At 42.0% G+C, this 16,302-nt stretch overlaps 1 protein-coding gene across 9 annotated transcripts in view; it reads left to right on the forward strand.

Moving 5' to 3' along the window:
* Window positions 1-16,302, forward strand: part of NOS1 (nitric oxide synthase 1) — a 249,654-nt gene that overhangs the window by 152,793 nt on the left and 80,559 nt on the right. For all 9 annotated transcript variants that reach the window (XM_072600318.1, XM_072600317.1, XM_072600316.1 and 6 more), the window contains one exon: window positions 9,543-9,669. In XM_072600318.1, the coding sequence (XP_072456419.1) occupies window positions 9,543-9,669 (127 nt within the window). The remainder of the gene's footprint in view (window positions 1-9,542; window positions 9,670-16,302) is intronic.

Here is a 16,302-nt window from a genome sequence, read left to right on the forward strand (position 1 = left end):
CCTATTTATCCTGCATACAGCTTGCTCTGTATATATTCATTGGCTTACTATCTCTTCCATTAGATTGCAAATTCCTTGAAGACTGTGACTGTCTTTTGCCTCTTTTTGCATCTTCAGAGCTTAGCTCAGAGCCTAGCACATAGTGGGCACTTAATAAATGTTGATTGAGTGGCATAATATCTCAATGCTCTAGGAAACTCTAAAACAGTAACTGGAAACAATAAACATTTATTAATCACCTGTGGTATGCCAGGCAGTGAGCTAAACACAAAGAAAAGCAAAAGTCTAGTCCCTGTTCTCAAGGAGTTCCATCTAATGTGGGAGAAACATGCTTTAAACAAATGTACAAACAAGATGTATGCAGCCTGTGATGTGAGAAGATCACAGTTAGAATCAGAAGCCACTTAGAGAGGTCAGCTCATCTGACCCCAACATTCTGTGCCACTTACTATATGCATGATCTTTGCCAAGTCACTCAGTCTCTATAGACCTCAGTCTCCCCATCTGTAAAATGGGGTGAAGTTGGCTAAAGGGCCTCTGGGGTGCCTTTCAGCCCTAAAGTTTTGACCCTATGGTCCAAAATTCCCTATTTCTTTTGAGTACTCCACCATCCATCATCCCAGGTACCCAAGTTCTTACACCAGAAACATCCATGGTTCTTTTTTCTCCCTCAATTGCTATTTCCAATCACAGACCACTAGAACTGGATGAGAGAGATCTCAGCAGTACAGCTCATACCTGAACAAGAATTCTCCATGTAGCATCCCTGTCAAAACTGCTGTCAGCTCTTTCTTAGACTTCCAGAAAATGAGAGCTCACTACCTCCCCAAGGTGGCTCCCCCTTACTCTCATGGTTAGAGGGTTTTTCCTTTCTTGGAACTTCCCCTTCCTGACTCAGTCTACCATCCTGACTGCTGCTATCCTTAGGTCTAAACCTTGAACCTCAGATTAGCCAATTATTCTGCCCACTTCGCCCAGTGTCTACTGGACTATGTCTGTCCTTGGGGTCTGTATAGTGTGGAGAGGAAGGGAGAGGACAGCAGCAAGACAGGGCAACTTCTATTTTATAAGGTCTCACAAACAAAAAATCAGAGACAAGTGAGATATTGTTATACCAAACCCAATCATTTCTGCAGCTTCATTTCAGATCTGACTTCAGCAATGTTGCTCCAACATTTGCTACTCAATGCTGGGCTGTACTTAGTTATTGGGCAAACTGAGGAAAATTAGCCATGCTTCACCTAGTTCGTCCCCCCTGCCCTGCCTCCTGGGGATAGGGAGCTGACACCAGATCTTCTGTTCTTGCAACATCTAGGCATACGTTCTAGGTCTTCCTACTCATTCATACGGTTTTGTCCTAGAATTGTAAAGTTTGAGCTTCTAAACTCTGGGAGGGACCTCTGAGAAATCTTCTTCACCTTTTTTGTATCCTGGACCTCCTTAATAGTTGGGTTGAACCTATCAAGGCTCCTGAGAATAACATCTTTAAATGCATAAAATACACAAGATTGCAAAGGAAATCAATTGTATTGAAACAATTCTGAAAATAGTTTTGAAAAGTATGTTCATGACCTCAAGTGAACATACTCATAAGTTAATTTGAAAAATGCTATTAATCATCTACTATAGACTGGGGTAGGTGGTAGGTATTGGGGATTCAAAGACAAAATTCAAGCAATTCTTGTCCTCAGGGAGCTCACAATCTAGTGCGGGGGGTGGGGGAGGGAGAGACAACATGTCCATATATAGGCAAATCCAAAATCAAGGCAAAATGATTTTGGTGGGGGTAGGAGGAGGCATTAAAAGTAACTGAGGGATTCAGAATTCCTCACCTTCCTATAAGGAATGAGTTGAGCTTTGAAGGAAACGAGGATTTCTCGGAGGTGTAAATAAGGAGGGAGTGCATTCCAGGCATGGATGGAAGACAATGTAAAAGCACAGAGACGGGAGATCGAATGTCATGTAGAAAACATTTGCCCCACTTGTCACCCCTAGATAGCACTGCCTTATGAAGCATCTTAGATCAAGCCACTAAAAGAATGTCATAAGTAGACTTTTTGAAGAAGGTAAAACAAATGTTCCCTCTGACAATTCCAAATGCCTCTAAGAATTAGGATGGAGTCCTGTGATTCCTCCCTAGAGAATTTCCAACAAAAGCTGGAGGGCCACTTGTCCTCAATATTGAAGCAGATTTTTAGTCAGGTGCAAGCTGGATGACATGGCTTCAGAGCATTCTTCCAGCTGTATTATTCTCAATTCTGTGATACTATAAAATGAAAAGAACTTTAACCTTAGGCCATAATAGTGTAAGTCAAGTCAACAAATATTTATTAAGGACCTTCTAAATTGCATGGCTCTGTGCTAAGCACTAGGAATATAAATACATGAAGAAAGAAAAAAACAATGCCTCCTCTTAAGGAGGGCAGCTAGGTGGCACAGTGGATAGAGTGCTGGACCTTCCTGGAGTCAGGAAGACTCATCTTCCTGAGTTCAAATGTGGCCTCAGACACTTACTAATTATGTGACCCTGGACAAATCACTTGTCCCTGTTTGCCTCAGTTTCCTCATCTGCAAAATGAACTGGAAAAGGAAATGGCAAACCACTCTCTGCAAGAAAACTCCAAAATGGGGTCATGTGACTGAACAACAACACCTTCAAGGAGTGTATATTCTAATGGGTGAAAATAACATAAAAAGCAATTGAAGAGGAGTGGGGGTGTAAATCATTTGCCAGGCTTATGGTAAAGAAAACCTGTAGAATCAGAATTGGTGTCTAGGAAGGAACCATGGCATGGCTGCCCTACTACCCTGTCCTTAAAATGGAGGTCCTGAAAGAAGCCAGACTTTGCAGGAAAAAGGTGGCAGGAAGGATACTATAGAGATTTCTGAGTGTCCTCACTAGTCAGCCCACATAATTTTACCATCTCTCCCCTTTCATACTCTGAGCACATTGAACTTAGTCTATCTCTTAGAATTTTTTCTGCTTGATCCCAGGGAAGTATTCTCTACCTTTACCTTTAATGTAAAGAAAAAGTTGGCCATGATTAGTGATGGTCTCCAAGTAGAACAGACTGCCTCAGAAGGTAGTGAGTTGTATCTCACTGGAGGTCATCACCCTAAGGCTGGATAACCATCTGTCAGGGTCATGGTACAAAGGATTATTTTTCAGATATGGGTTGCATTAAATCAGTGGTTCCCATTTAGAGGTTCTCAAACCTCTTAGGGTTTGCAATGATAGTCAAAGGGGTCCATGCTAAAAACTCCCTAATGGACTTTAAGCAGTAAATAATTGCAGAACATTTTGAGTGCTATATTAAATTATACTGGAATTTCACAACATGATTTTTTTCCTTGTTGAAAGGGTTTCATGGAACAAAAAAAAGTTGGGAATCATTAGACTAGATGGTCATTGGAGTCTCTTCCAGCTCTTAGAATCAGTCAACAAGAATTTATTGGGTACTTACACTGGAGAGGGGATGGTAGAAAACAACATTTTCATAGCTAAATCTATCCAAACTACATATGAAATAGATATAAAGCAGCCATAGAGGGGGAAGACTTAGTAGCTGAGAGGAATAGGAGGGACTTCCTGCAGGTGACATTTCAGCTGAGTCTTGAAGGAAGCCAAGGGATTCTAAGAAGAGATGAGGAGGGAGAAAATTCCAAGGATTGGAATTAACCAATGCAAAGTCATAGAAGCGAAAGATGGAAAATTATCAATCCTGTAACAGGCTGCACTGAGTAGGTGGGTCTAATTGTCAATCAATAAGCATTCATGAAGCACCTACTAGGTATCAGACAGAGGCAGCTAGGTGGCTCAATGCATAGAGAACTGGGCCTAGAGTCAGGAAAATCTGAGTTCAAATACCTGTGTGACCCTGGGCAAGTCACTTAACCTTATTTCCTTCAGTTTTCCCTTCTGTAAAATGAGCTAGAGAAAAAATGGCAAATCACTTCAGTATTTTTGCCAAGAAAGCCCCATAGATAGCATTGTTGTGATATGGTCCATGGAGAGTGACATAACTGAACAACTCAGCAATAAAACAGCCACAAACATGCCAGGCACTATGCTAAGCTCTGGGGATAAAAATAGATGCCCATTATTTCTGAATAATTCCCACAAATAATGGAAGAGCCTACAATGTAATGGAGGAGCTCCATTTGAATTTTTATCCAGGGACATGTTTATGAGATGAGGAGCCAGGACCAGAAGCATAGGGGAAGGATGGGTCTTAACCCATGGGCATACCTGAGAATTTCTAATTCAAAGCAAAGCTAGAAATTTGAAGCCAAATAAACATCCGGGGGCGGACAGCTAGGTGGCATTGTAGAAAGAGTGCCAGGCTTGGAGTCAGGAGGACCTGAGTTCAAATCTGGCCACCGACACCCACTAGCTGTGTCACCTTGGGCAAGTCACTTAACCCTGTCTGCTTCAGTTTCCTAGTCTGTAAAAGGAGCTAGAATAGGAAGTGACAAATCTCTCGAGTATCTTTGCCAATAAAACACTGAATGCCATCACAGAGTCAAACATGACTGAAAAATGAGTAAATGACAACAAGCACCCTGATATCAAAGTGCCTATAGATAAGTCAGACCAAGACAGAGACAACTGATGGCAGCTGCCTACTGGACCTCTTGGAATCTCTCATCCTGCCCAAAGCTATCCCTCCCTTTTCCCAACTTCTCTACTTCTGTTGAGGGCACTGCCATCCTCCCAGTCACCTAGGTTTATAATTCATTCCTATCTCCTTCCTCTACTTCAGTCCTCACAGACAATCACAAAATTCCAGAAGTGGCAGCTCAGCATCCATCTGAACAAGAGCCAGTTGCCCCAACCCACCTGACAGGTGTTTGCCCAGCCTTGGCTTGAAGTCCTTCTGTGAGAGAAGTGGGAGCCTGCTTCCAAATCTAGAGGCAATCCATTTCAATTGTTCTTAGGGTTAAGACTGTGTCTTACATCAAACCTAAATCGATCTCTTTGCAACATGTACCTCTTGATTCCTATCTGTGTGACTCTGGGCATGTCACTTAAGCTCTCTTGTGTCAGTATCCTCATAAGTAAAATGAGGTGGTTGGACTCAGTGTCCATTGGACTCTAGGGTCCATTTAATCTGTGATTCCCCCATTCAAAGGTGAGCTCCCTGAGGGCAGGTTCTATGGGAAGTTTTTCCTTGATTTGCATCCCCTATGCTTGGTTTGGTTCCTTACCCATAGGAAGCACTTAATAAGTATTTGTTGACTGGCTGATCCTATCCTGATTGCCATCCTATGGATGCTCCCCACCTGATTAGTGTCTTCCCTAAAATATGGTACCCAGAACTGAAGACCGTAATTCACATGGGATCTGCCCAGGGCAGAGGATAGTGGGATTGTTTTTGTTACTCAATTATGACTATGACCCCATTGGGGATTTTCTTGGCAAAGATACAGGAGTGGTTTCCTTCTCTAGCTCCTTTTACTGATGAAAACTAAGGCAAGCAGGGTTAAGTGATTTGCCTGGGGTCATACAGCTAGTTAAGTGTCTGAGTCCAAATCTGAACTAATGAAGACGAACCTTTGTAATTCTAAGCCCAGTGCTCTATCCACTGTACCACCTAACGGTGGGATTGCTACTTTCTTATTCCTGGACATTATGCCTCCCTTAATACCGCACTGTTGATGCATATTGGATCAGGGGTCCATTAATACCCATAGATCATTTTTAGACAAAATGAGATCTAATCATTAGTCCACTCTTCACTGCTTCCAGAGTTCATACTTAAAATCCAAGTGCAAAACTTTACATTTAACATCATTAAATTCCATCAGGTTCTACTTGTCTTAGAGTTTTATCCTAATTCCATCATCCCATGTATTAGCTATCATCCTCAACTTTGCATTATCTGTACATTTGATAAGCATGATCATTGAAGCCTTTAGCCAAGTCAATGATAAAAATGTTCAACAGTCACAACAGTCACCCAATGATAAATATATTCAACAGTTGACAACCAAGGACAGATCCCTGGAGGACTTCACTGGAATCCTCCTGCCATATTGACCCTGAGCTCCTCGTGACTACACTTTGAATCTGACCATTCAACTAGTTCCAAAGCTATCAAATCTGTTTTCTAGCCAACATCTCTCCATATTGCTCACAAGAAGAGCAGGAGATATTTTACCAAATGCTTTGCTAAAATCTAAGTGAAGTATTTTGACAGTGTCCTCCTAATAAATCAAGTAACCTGGTTTAAAGAAAAGGGAATGGGCTTAGTTTAGGATGGCCTGTTCTTATTAATGCAGTACTGGCTCTCTGTGATCACTGCTTCCCTTTCTAAATGTCCACTAACTATCCCTTTGGGCATCTAGGTGGTGCAGTGGATAAAGCCCCAGTACAGGAGTCAGGAGGACCTGAGTTCAAATCTCACCTCAGACGTTTGACACTCACTAGCTGTATGACCTTGGGCAAGTCACTTAACCCCAATTGCCTCATCCTGGGTCATTTCCAGTCCTCCTGATGAATATCTGGTCACTGGATTCAAATGACTCTGGAGAAGTGAGGCTGATGACCTGCACAGCCCTCCCTCACTCAAAAAAAAAAAAAAGGCAAGTGCAAGTCATGTCATTATTTCTCTGATGGCATGATCTCCTTCGGCAACGAAGGACGAACACACACACACACACACACACACACACACACAACTATCCCTTTAGTAATACTTTCTAGAATGCTGCCAGGAACCAAAGTCAAGCTCACTGGATTAAAGTTTGAGGCTTCCATTCCCTTCCCCTTTTTGAAAATCAGGACTTTGACCCTTCTCCAGTCCTGTAGCACCACTCCTGTTCAACACACTCTTACAGTTATCACAGACAGTGGTTCAGCAGTCTCACCTGTCCAGTGTTTTGGTGCCCTCCAATGAAATTCAACTGAATCAGGTGACTCATATTCATCAAGGGCAATCAGCTGTTCTCTTATTATCTCCTTACTGACTTTGGACATCAACTCCCATTAGCCAAACATTTACAAGATATAGATAAAGATAGATGTAGACACAGATATAGAATATATATGGGTATTTATGTATGCATATACATATATGTATATATGTGTATATAACATATATATACAAATATATAAAGTATTGATAGCCCCATTCTACAAATGAGAAAACTGAGGCACAGAGAGCTTAAGTGCCTTACTAGGGTCATACTATTAAGTACTAATGTTAAGTTTCCAGTTGCCATGTTCCTGATGTGCTTTCCATGGCCCCAGTCCACCTCCATTGACAATGGTTTTAGTTATACTTCTCCTGATGCCCTAAGAGATTATTTGATAAATTTAAGATCATACAGAGCAGAAAGGGACCTTAAAGGTCATCTAGTATAACCCTCTCAATTTACAAATTGGGAGATTGGAGCCCAGAGGTCAAGTGATTTATTCTGGGTCACACAGCCAGCAAGTGGCAGACCTAGGATTTGAAACAAGATCTGCTGGGCTGGCAACAACATTCAGCCTAGAATCCTGCCTCCAAGGTCACTGTGGCTCAAGCTTCTAGGTCCAAGGACTCCACTGCCTGTGCCTAGACACCCCAGACTCAATCCTCAGCGCCACAGGGTTTATGGCGGAAGGAGATAAACCTTACCCTTACCCAGATCAGTTCATGATGCCCATCATATGGGTAAATAAGCCCTTCACACATATTGTCCTGCCACTGAAGAGAGACTGTCCTAGTCTGGCAGTTTTAAAGACACAGCCAATTCTGACTATTCAGACAATAGAAAGATCATACCATCAGAGAAATAATGACATGACTTGCCCTTGACTTCTTTTTTTTGAGTGAGTGAGGGCTGTTCAGGTCATCAGCCTCACTTCTCCTCTAGAGTCATCTGAATCCAGTGACCAGATATTCATCAGGATGACTGGAGATGACCCAGGATGAGGCAATTGGGGTTAAGTGACTTGCCCTTTCTGCTATCTTCACCCACATGATAGGAGAATACAGAACGCCTTCTCCAAGAAGCAAATCCCTGGAGTTTCTCATATGGCTACCTCCACATTAAGTGATATGGATATACACAAAACCAAAGCCTCATTACGTGTCAAATGGGGGTGGGGAAGGTCAGATAAAAAGATTTATAAGAGTCCTTCCAACCTGATGTTTCTAAGTCCAGGTGGGAAAAAGGTCACGAAGGCTGGGTCTTGGAGGCATGTACCATAGTGAAAGAAGGCCGATTGAAAAACAGGACTTGAGTTCAAATCCCACTTCTATCACTTCCTTCCTGGATGACTTGGGCAAGATATTTAACCTCTCTGGGCCTCAGTTTCTTTATATGTAAAATGAACGGATTAGACTAGATGGTATCTAAAATCCCTTATGCCTCTAAAGCTATGATGCTTTGATCCCATGCCAAATAAAATAATTCAAATTGACTTACATTCCCCACCTCCTTTCCTCCAACAATTTAAATTCCTTTATAGTCCTTTATAAGTGACCTTCTCTCCGTTAAAAACTCACATTTCACTAGCAATTGTAAGTTTACAAACTCTTCAAGATTTTACAGACTAGGAAAATGAGACTCAAAGAGGTGATTTGCTGACAATAACATTGGTAGTGAGAATTGGGACTTGAACCCAGTCTCCTGATGGCAAATCATCCAAAATTCTTTTGCAAAACATACCACCTCATTACCCTCTGGTTCTGTGAAGGGTCTCTTTAAAATCTTAGAATCCCTCAGCTCCTTCAAGACTTGGGTTAAATTCTACCTTCCATAGAAAGCCTTACCTGATCACACCCTAAACCCCAGCTGCTCATCACTTCTCCCAAACAATTACCATTTGTCTATTACATATATGTGTGTGTACACATATATTTATTTGTATATACACATATACATATACACATATACATTTATATACGCATATATAGTACATGTCATCTTGTCTGAGTCCCCTAGTCGAGCTCCTTGAGGGAAGACCATTTTATTCTTTATCATTCTATACCCGACACCTTGTCCTGAGCCTGGCACACAGTAAATATTTAATAAATACTTATTGAATAATTGATTGATTGATTGTGTGCAAATTATAGTGTGCTTGGTAAAATGTAAGGTCTGTGAGAGCAGAGACTTTCATTTTTGTGTCCTTAGCACCTAATACACTGATTGGCACACAAGACATATCCAGTAATTGCTTGTTCACTCATTGATCGATTCAAGACCATGGAAGTAGAAGAAACACTTTGTGATAGTGAGAGCCGTGCCCAAGTAGAAGAGGATGGCTGGAGAGGTGGGGGGTTTCCCCTCCTTGAAAGACTTCAATCAGAGACTAAGTGGACACTTGAATGTTCCAGTAGGAATTCCTTTTCCGTAAGTGAGTTGGGCTAGAATTAGGTGAAAACTGAGATCACTCTCAACTATCACATTTTATGATTCTATAAAAGATGAGTCCCACAGAGACCCATTCTAAGTGACTCCAAATGGAGACAACTCAACACACCAGCCATATTTACTGATGTCTCCTCTTCCATGCCCCCAACCCCTATCCCCTACATTCTCATTTTCAGAGACTTGGAAGGAAAGTCCCACAAGCTTCTGCCACTTGGAATGGAGAATGATCGTGTCTTCAATGATTTGTGGGGGAAGAACAACATGCCAGTTGTCTTGAACAACCCATATTCAGAAAAGGAACAGGTAAGGGTCTCAGTTAATAGGGACCGAGTGTCTTGCATGGAATAAATGTTTGATATGTATTTGTCAAACTAAACTGGAACCAAATGGAATTGAACCAAGATGAATTTACACCTAGAGTCATGTGTACACACACACACACACACACACACACACACACACACACACACACACACACATACACACACCTCAACACAAATAGGTTCTACTCCACTGTAGACTGGAAGCTTTCAGAGACCATGTCTTAGCTGGAACTTCTTCCATAGTAGACAATTAATTAATATAGTATTATACTGTATATAAGAATAGAGAATACCTGAGAGGCTAAGGACCAGCTGCCTGACCTGAGGTATACCTCAGGTCTAGGATTTTGGAAGGTATCACTGTAACAAGTAAGCACCCCAACATACATAGGGGGGTGTGCTATCACAGATTCTTTGATCTGCTTTCATAAATGGAAAGGTAACTTTTGAGGGGTTAACAATCACATTAATCAAACCCATGTATCATTCACTTAGTTCAGGGGAAAAAGGTAGCACCCTGAACTTCAGAGAAAACAACAGAGAAATCCTAAGTCAATAGACAGTGTTTCCAAACTGCCTGACCACTAACATACATACGTCTTTACCAGAGAGGGAAGCACCTGGGCTTTCAAAGCCAGGGGGGCTCCTTAGTGGCTTCCCAGAGTTCTCCTCTGACACTCAAACCTTCTTCCAAAAACTAAGCCCCAAAGTAAAACCTCACCCTCAGAGTATTTATATACTTTTCAGAGTCAGAGGGCATAACCCTCTGACCCAGTGCCTCCATAGAAAAAACAAAAGGCACTTGGGACCCTCCTACAAAATAACTCCCCTGATCAAGCTTCCCTCAGTGGGCAGGCCCAGCAATGGGTGGGAAAGATCCACCTTAATTGCATTATTCAGAGGCATTATACTTCTTGGTATAAGCAAAAGCAAAAACAGCAAAAAAATCCTGATTTGATTGCCATCACAATCACCCAGTCAGAAATATTTTTGGAAGTATATGTGTATTTACTGCAGATCATCAATAACTTATGATTCTTCAACTTTTCTTTCTGGTCAGAGCTGGGAGGGGCCTGAGAACAGGGGATGTCAGGGCTGGGAGGGCCCTTAGAACAGGGGATGTCAGGGCTGGGAGAGGCTTTAGAACAGGGAATGTCAGAGCTGGGAGAGGCTTTAGAACAGGGGATGTCAGGGTTGTGAGGGGCCTTGGAGAAGACCTAGTTTAGGCTCATTCATTTTACAGGAAAGGTACCTGAGGCTAAGATAGGTAAATCAATTTGGCCAAAATCACAAAGGTAGTGAATAACATCTGGCATTTGAAATCAAGTTCTCTGACTCTAAGCTGAGTCTTCTTCTGCTAAATCATGCTGCCTCCAGGCTAGGCTCGCCTTTGATCCTTAATCTAATTTGTCCAGATCTAGGTGCCACATTTTAGGAAAGACATGAACCAGTTGGAGCTAATTGAAGGAAAGATGACCTGGATGATAAGAGGCCTGGAGGGCATGTCTTATCAATCAATCACTTACCTTTTATGAAGCACCTACTATGAGCCAATCACTGTGCTATGCTAAACTAAGACAGTTTTCGACCTCTGGAACTCGAAAGCCATAAGAAGATTGTCTGACGGCCCAAGGGGAAAACATGATCTGTTTCTTCAAAGTTGTCATATGAAACAGAAATAAGTCTTGTTCTGCAGGAGCAGTGGGTGGAAGTTGCAGGCAGTTAGATTTCAAATGGATGTCAGGAAAAATACTATTCTAACAATAGCAGCTGTCCAAAAAGTGAGAAAGGCTGCCTCAGGAGGTGATGAGCTACCTGTTCTTAGAGGTATTCTAACAGAAGCTGGGTGACCACTTGTCAAAGATACTGTAGAGAGGTCTATAGTTCAGCTAGGAGGTTGGACTGTATGCCTGTTGAGGCCCTAGAGAGAACACTGCGTTTGGAGTCAAGAAGACCTGAGTCCAAATCTTGTCTTTGGGATTTTATTGGCAAAGATATTGGAATGGTTTTGTCATTTCCTTCTCCAGTTCATTTTACAGATGAGGAAACTGAGGTAAACTGGGTTAAATAACTTGCCCAGGGTCACATAGCTGGTAAATGTCTGAGGCAGGATTTGAACTCAGGGAGATAAGTCTTCCTCCCTCCAGGCACTATGGCGCCACCTGGCTGCCCTTTACTAGCTATGGGCTCCTGAACAAATCACTTAACCTCTCCCAGCCTGTTTCTTGTTCTATAAAAATAATAACCTGCAGAATCAATCTACCTTGTATGGTCGTTGTGAGACTATGCAAGCCCGAGAATTCTTATTCCATGACTTATGAGACATGCTGACCTGGTTTTGGTGTGTGGCTAGTGAACCTAGCTCTAACTAGGTTCCCAGCTCTGGCTAGATATTTTTAGGGGTTTGAGACTGGATCTGGGATTTCATTGGCATAGGGACGTCCCAGGGGAGGAAATGCCCTCTACAAGTACAGATCAGCACCTTTTCTGCAACTATCCATAGTTACCTAAAGCAATGAGATGTTGTGACTTGCACAGGGTCACATATATGATTTTTTAAAAAGAGTTCCAAAGGACTACAGTATTATTTACTTTCCAGAGTTGTTAAAGGAGAGAAAATGAGTATGTGTTATGCATGTATGTGTGTCTATACATAAATACATGTACATACATGTGTGTGTACATGTATGTATGCAGGTATATGAATAAACATATAAATATAATATATACATATATGAAACATATGTATATAATATATATTTTATGTATATACACACACATATATGTTTTATATATATGAAATACTTTGCAACCCTTAGGGTATTATGTAGTTGTCAACTTCTATCATTATTATGTACGGAACTGGGACAGCTGGGAGATGCTACAATGGCCCTAGAGTCAGGAAGACTCATCTTTGTGAGTTCAAATCTGGCCCCAGGTTCTTACTAGCTGTATGACCCTGGGCAAATCACTTCACTCTATTTGCCTCAGTTTCTTCACCTGTCAAATGAATTGGATAAGGAAGTGGCAAACCACTTCACTATCTTTTCCAAGAAAACCCCAAATAGGGCCATGAAGAAACACAACAAATTGACTAAACAGCCACAACAATTTGAAGACCCAGGCCTGGACCTGTGATTTAACTGGTGTAGGGAACAAGCATCCCCAACTTGTAGCCCATTCCCACCTTCTCTCCAATGTCACATTGGTGTCTGGGCCACTTAGAGGAGCTTGTGTCAGAGGTGGGACTTTAGTTAGCCCAGGTCACCCTGCCCCTAAAACTGGCTCTTTACCTGTCACTCTAAATTGTAAGACTTATAAGTTTAGGACAGAGGATTCAAGAGATTAAACAGCTCATCTGTAGACAGCAAATAGGAATCTAGAGGGAAGATTTGAACCCAAATCTCCTCAACCTCCAGTCCAGTGAGGTATCTGCCACTATTATCTCTGATGTTTTATTAGAGTAGCACATTTGTATACACAATTGATGGGAAGCAAGCTCAACTCAGGTCATTTTCTACCTCTGATGAAAGTTTTGAAGTTGATAAATGCCAGGGGAGAAGGTCACTTTTCTTTTAGCCAAGTGGACATTTGTTTTTTGTTAGCATTGGTTGAGATGGAGTCCTTACATGACTTTCTCCAGTGGGTAGCATCCCATCACAGCAGGCTGCTCCCATCTCCATGGGGGACTTCAGTAAGAATGGGGAGAGAACCTGCGACTGTCTTGTCAAGATCTGTTTTCTGAAGATAATTGACTTCAAATTAATCCCTACCTGTGATGGAATTAAGCGGGGAGATGGATTAGGGAGTAGATGTTGGAGTAGATGTTGGGGGATGGAGAGATGAGTGAGAACCTCCCCTCACCCAGTCTATTCTCAGCAAAGCTGCATGACGTCCTGGTCCCACTCAACCACTCTGTGCTTTATATACACCCATAAGTCTTAGGGAGGTTAAAATGGGCAACTATTATATTAAACTCATTTCCTCTCTATCTCTCTCTCCCCTACCCCGTCTCTTCTCTCTCTCTCCCTCTCTCTCTTTCCCTCTCTCCCTTCCTCCTTCCTTCCCTTCCTCTTTCCCTTCCTCCTTCGCATCCTCCCTCTCTCTCTCTCTCTCTGTCTCTTTCTGTATCTCCCTCCCTCACTCCCTCCCTCCCTCCTCTGTCTCTCCGTCTTTATCTCTGTCTCTGTCTGTCTCTCTCTCTCTCCCTCTCTTACATACACACACACACACACACACACACACACACACACACACACACACTTATACACAGTACCTCATCAGAACCATGGCATTTCCTCATCCCCCAGGGAAATAATGGACTAGTGTCAGTTTCAAAATGTCAGAATCTGTTTAGAGGCATTTCCATATTTCCAGGTGGTATTAACGTTACCTTAGCCACTCCAGGGAGTCCAAGCCCAGAATAAAAGTTAGCAGTGGGTGCCGTTTGTGTATGCTATCCCTTTTCTGCTCTCTGTAGGGTCAAAGGGACATTATTGTTCATCTTCACATACGAAATCACCACCTAGCCAGAAACAACTTTGCTGGCAATAGAAAGAGACAGCCAAATAGACAAGAAACAGGAGTCTAAGGAGGTCTGTTTTCAATATTTTTAAAAGATGGATGAAAATCCAGTCAATCAGAAGGGAAAGAGTCAAAGCTTTAAAATAAAACTTTTCTTCACATCATTATCATCAATATTCCAGTAACTTGTTCCAGGACCAGTCGGGTCAGTACACCATTATATATGATGAAAACAAAATAATAATAATGAGATCTCATATTCTCATTTGAAACTTACTATTAATAATAATGAAGTCTCATATAGCACTTTACAGTGACGTAAACCCTGTAAGTTAGGCGCTACAACAGGGATTATATCCATCTTACAAATGAGAAAACAGGAATTTACAAAAGTATAACTATTTGCTCTTGGCAGCTAGTATCAGAGTGTAGACTTGCACCCAACCTTTCTGACTCTAAGAAAACATAATACCTTACTTTGAGACAGCATTTTATAGTGTCCAAAGCAGTTTCGTGTATGATACCTCACCTCATTGCAGGAGCATAGATTCAGAGGTGGGAGAGCTCTTAGTGGAAATCTAGACCAACTTTTTCCTTTCACCTCTGAAGAAACTGAGGCACAGAGAGATTGGTAAATTTGGAGCCAGAGGACACACTATTCTACTGCCTCATTTTATAGATGAGGAAACGGAGGACCAAAGGAAGGTGATGGTTATGACCATTTTATAGATGAGCAAACTGAGCTTTAAAGAGGCTCAGTTATTTGTCTAAGACCACCCAGCTAGTTAGAGGCAGCATGGGAATGCCAACCAAGGCTTCTGGTTCTAAGGTCAGTGGTCACTCAAGCATGCCACACCAGACCTCAGATGGTAAACATATGAGAGAGACAGAGAGACAGAGAGACAGAGAGACAGAGAGACAGAGAGAGAGAGAGAGAGAGAGAGAGAGAGAGAGAGAGCGCATATGTGTGAGTAAAGGCATAATCCTTGTTGAGCTATAATGGCTACTATCTGGCCCCATGTATTTTTCTCTCCTCTGAGTCAGACACTTTCACTGGCTAAACGAAGTAACACCCCAAAGTCTCCACTGATTTCCTTATAATCTATCCCTCAAGCAAAACAACCCTGACTCTCTTTCCTAAGCTTTTTGACACTAGTTCCCTAAGCATTTTAGAAATATCCTATGTTCTGAGATTAATTTCTATATGAGAGCTTCCCAAATCCCCAGATATAAGCTGCTCTATCCACCCCCTATTCTGTTCTTCTGACTTTCCCTTGATCCTGCTTATCTCCCGGGCTGGACAGGCTCTTATCGCAGGTTGGCTCATTTGGGAATCCTCCTCTTTTCACTCATGCTCTTTTCCTCCGGTGACCTAGGGGATGTGGAGGCAAAGTGTTTACAGTGGAAATACCATTGGACCCAGGTGACCTAGATTTGAATCCTGGTTCTCTAATGTGTCACCTGTGAGACTTGTAGGAAAGTCACATCAGTTCTCTGCGCTTCAGTTTCCTCATCTATAAAATGAAAGGGTTGACCTCTAAAGTTCCTCCTAGCCCTAAGTCTATATTCCTATAAATTCAAGACCCAAATCTGGTCATCATGGTTAATCACTCAAATAAAAAGGAATTCTGAGGTTTATGTAGTCCAGGGTTGTCCCAGGGACTGTCCTGGCAGCCTTGGTGGGGAGGGCCAGGGCTGAAGGATATTGGTTATCTCCCTTGGATCAATCAGATCATGTCTGACAAGTGAAGGATTTATAATTTGACAACCTATGGAAAGTCTCAGATTTGGAGCTGGAAGACACGTAGTTCATCTCATCCAACCCCTTCATTTTAGAGGAGAAACTGAGGCACAGAAAGATGAATTGAATTCCTAGGTTCACAGATTTCACAGAATTCGAGAGTTGGAAGACTCCTCAGTAGCCATATAGTCCAATCCATATTAAATAACAGAATTCGCACTATATCTCTCAAACCAAAAGGCGCCTCAAAAGCCATTTAATCTGACCTTTTCATTTATAGATAAGGCACAGAAAAGTCAAATGATTCATAGGATCATAAATTTTAAGTAGAAGGGACCTTAGAGGTCA

This window comes from Notamacropus eugenii, chromosome 4, assembly GCF_028372415.1.
Source record: "Notamacropus eugenii isolate mMacEug1 chromosome 4, mMacEug1.pri_v2, whole genome shotgun sequence".
NCBI lineage: Eukaryota > Metazoa > Chordata > Mammalia > Diprotodontia > Macropodidae > Notamacropus > Notamacropus eugenii.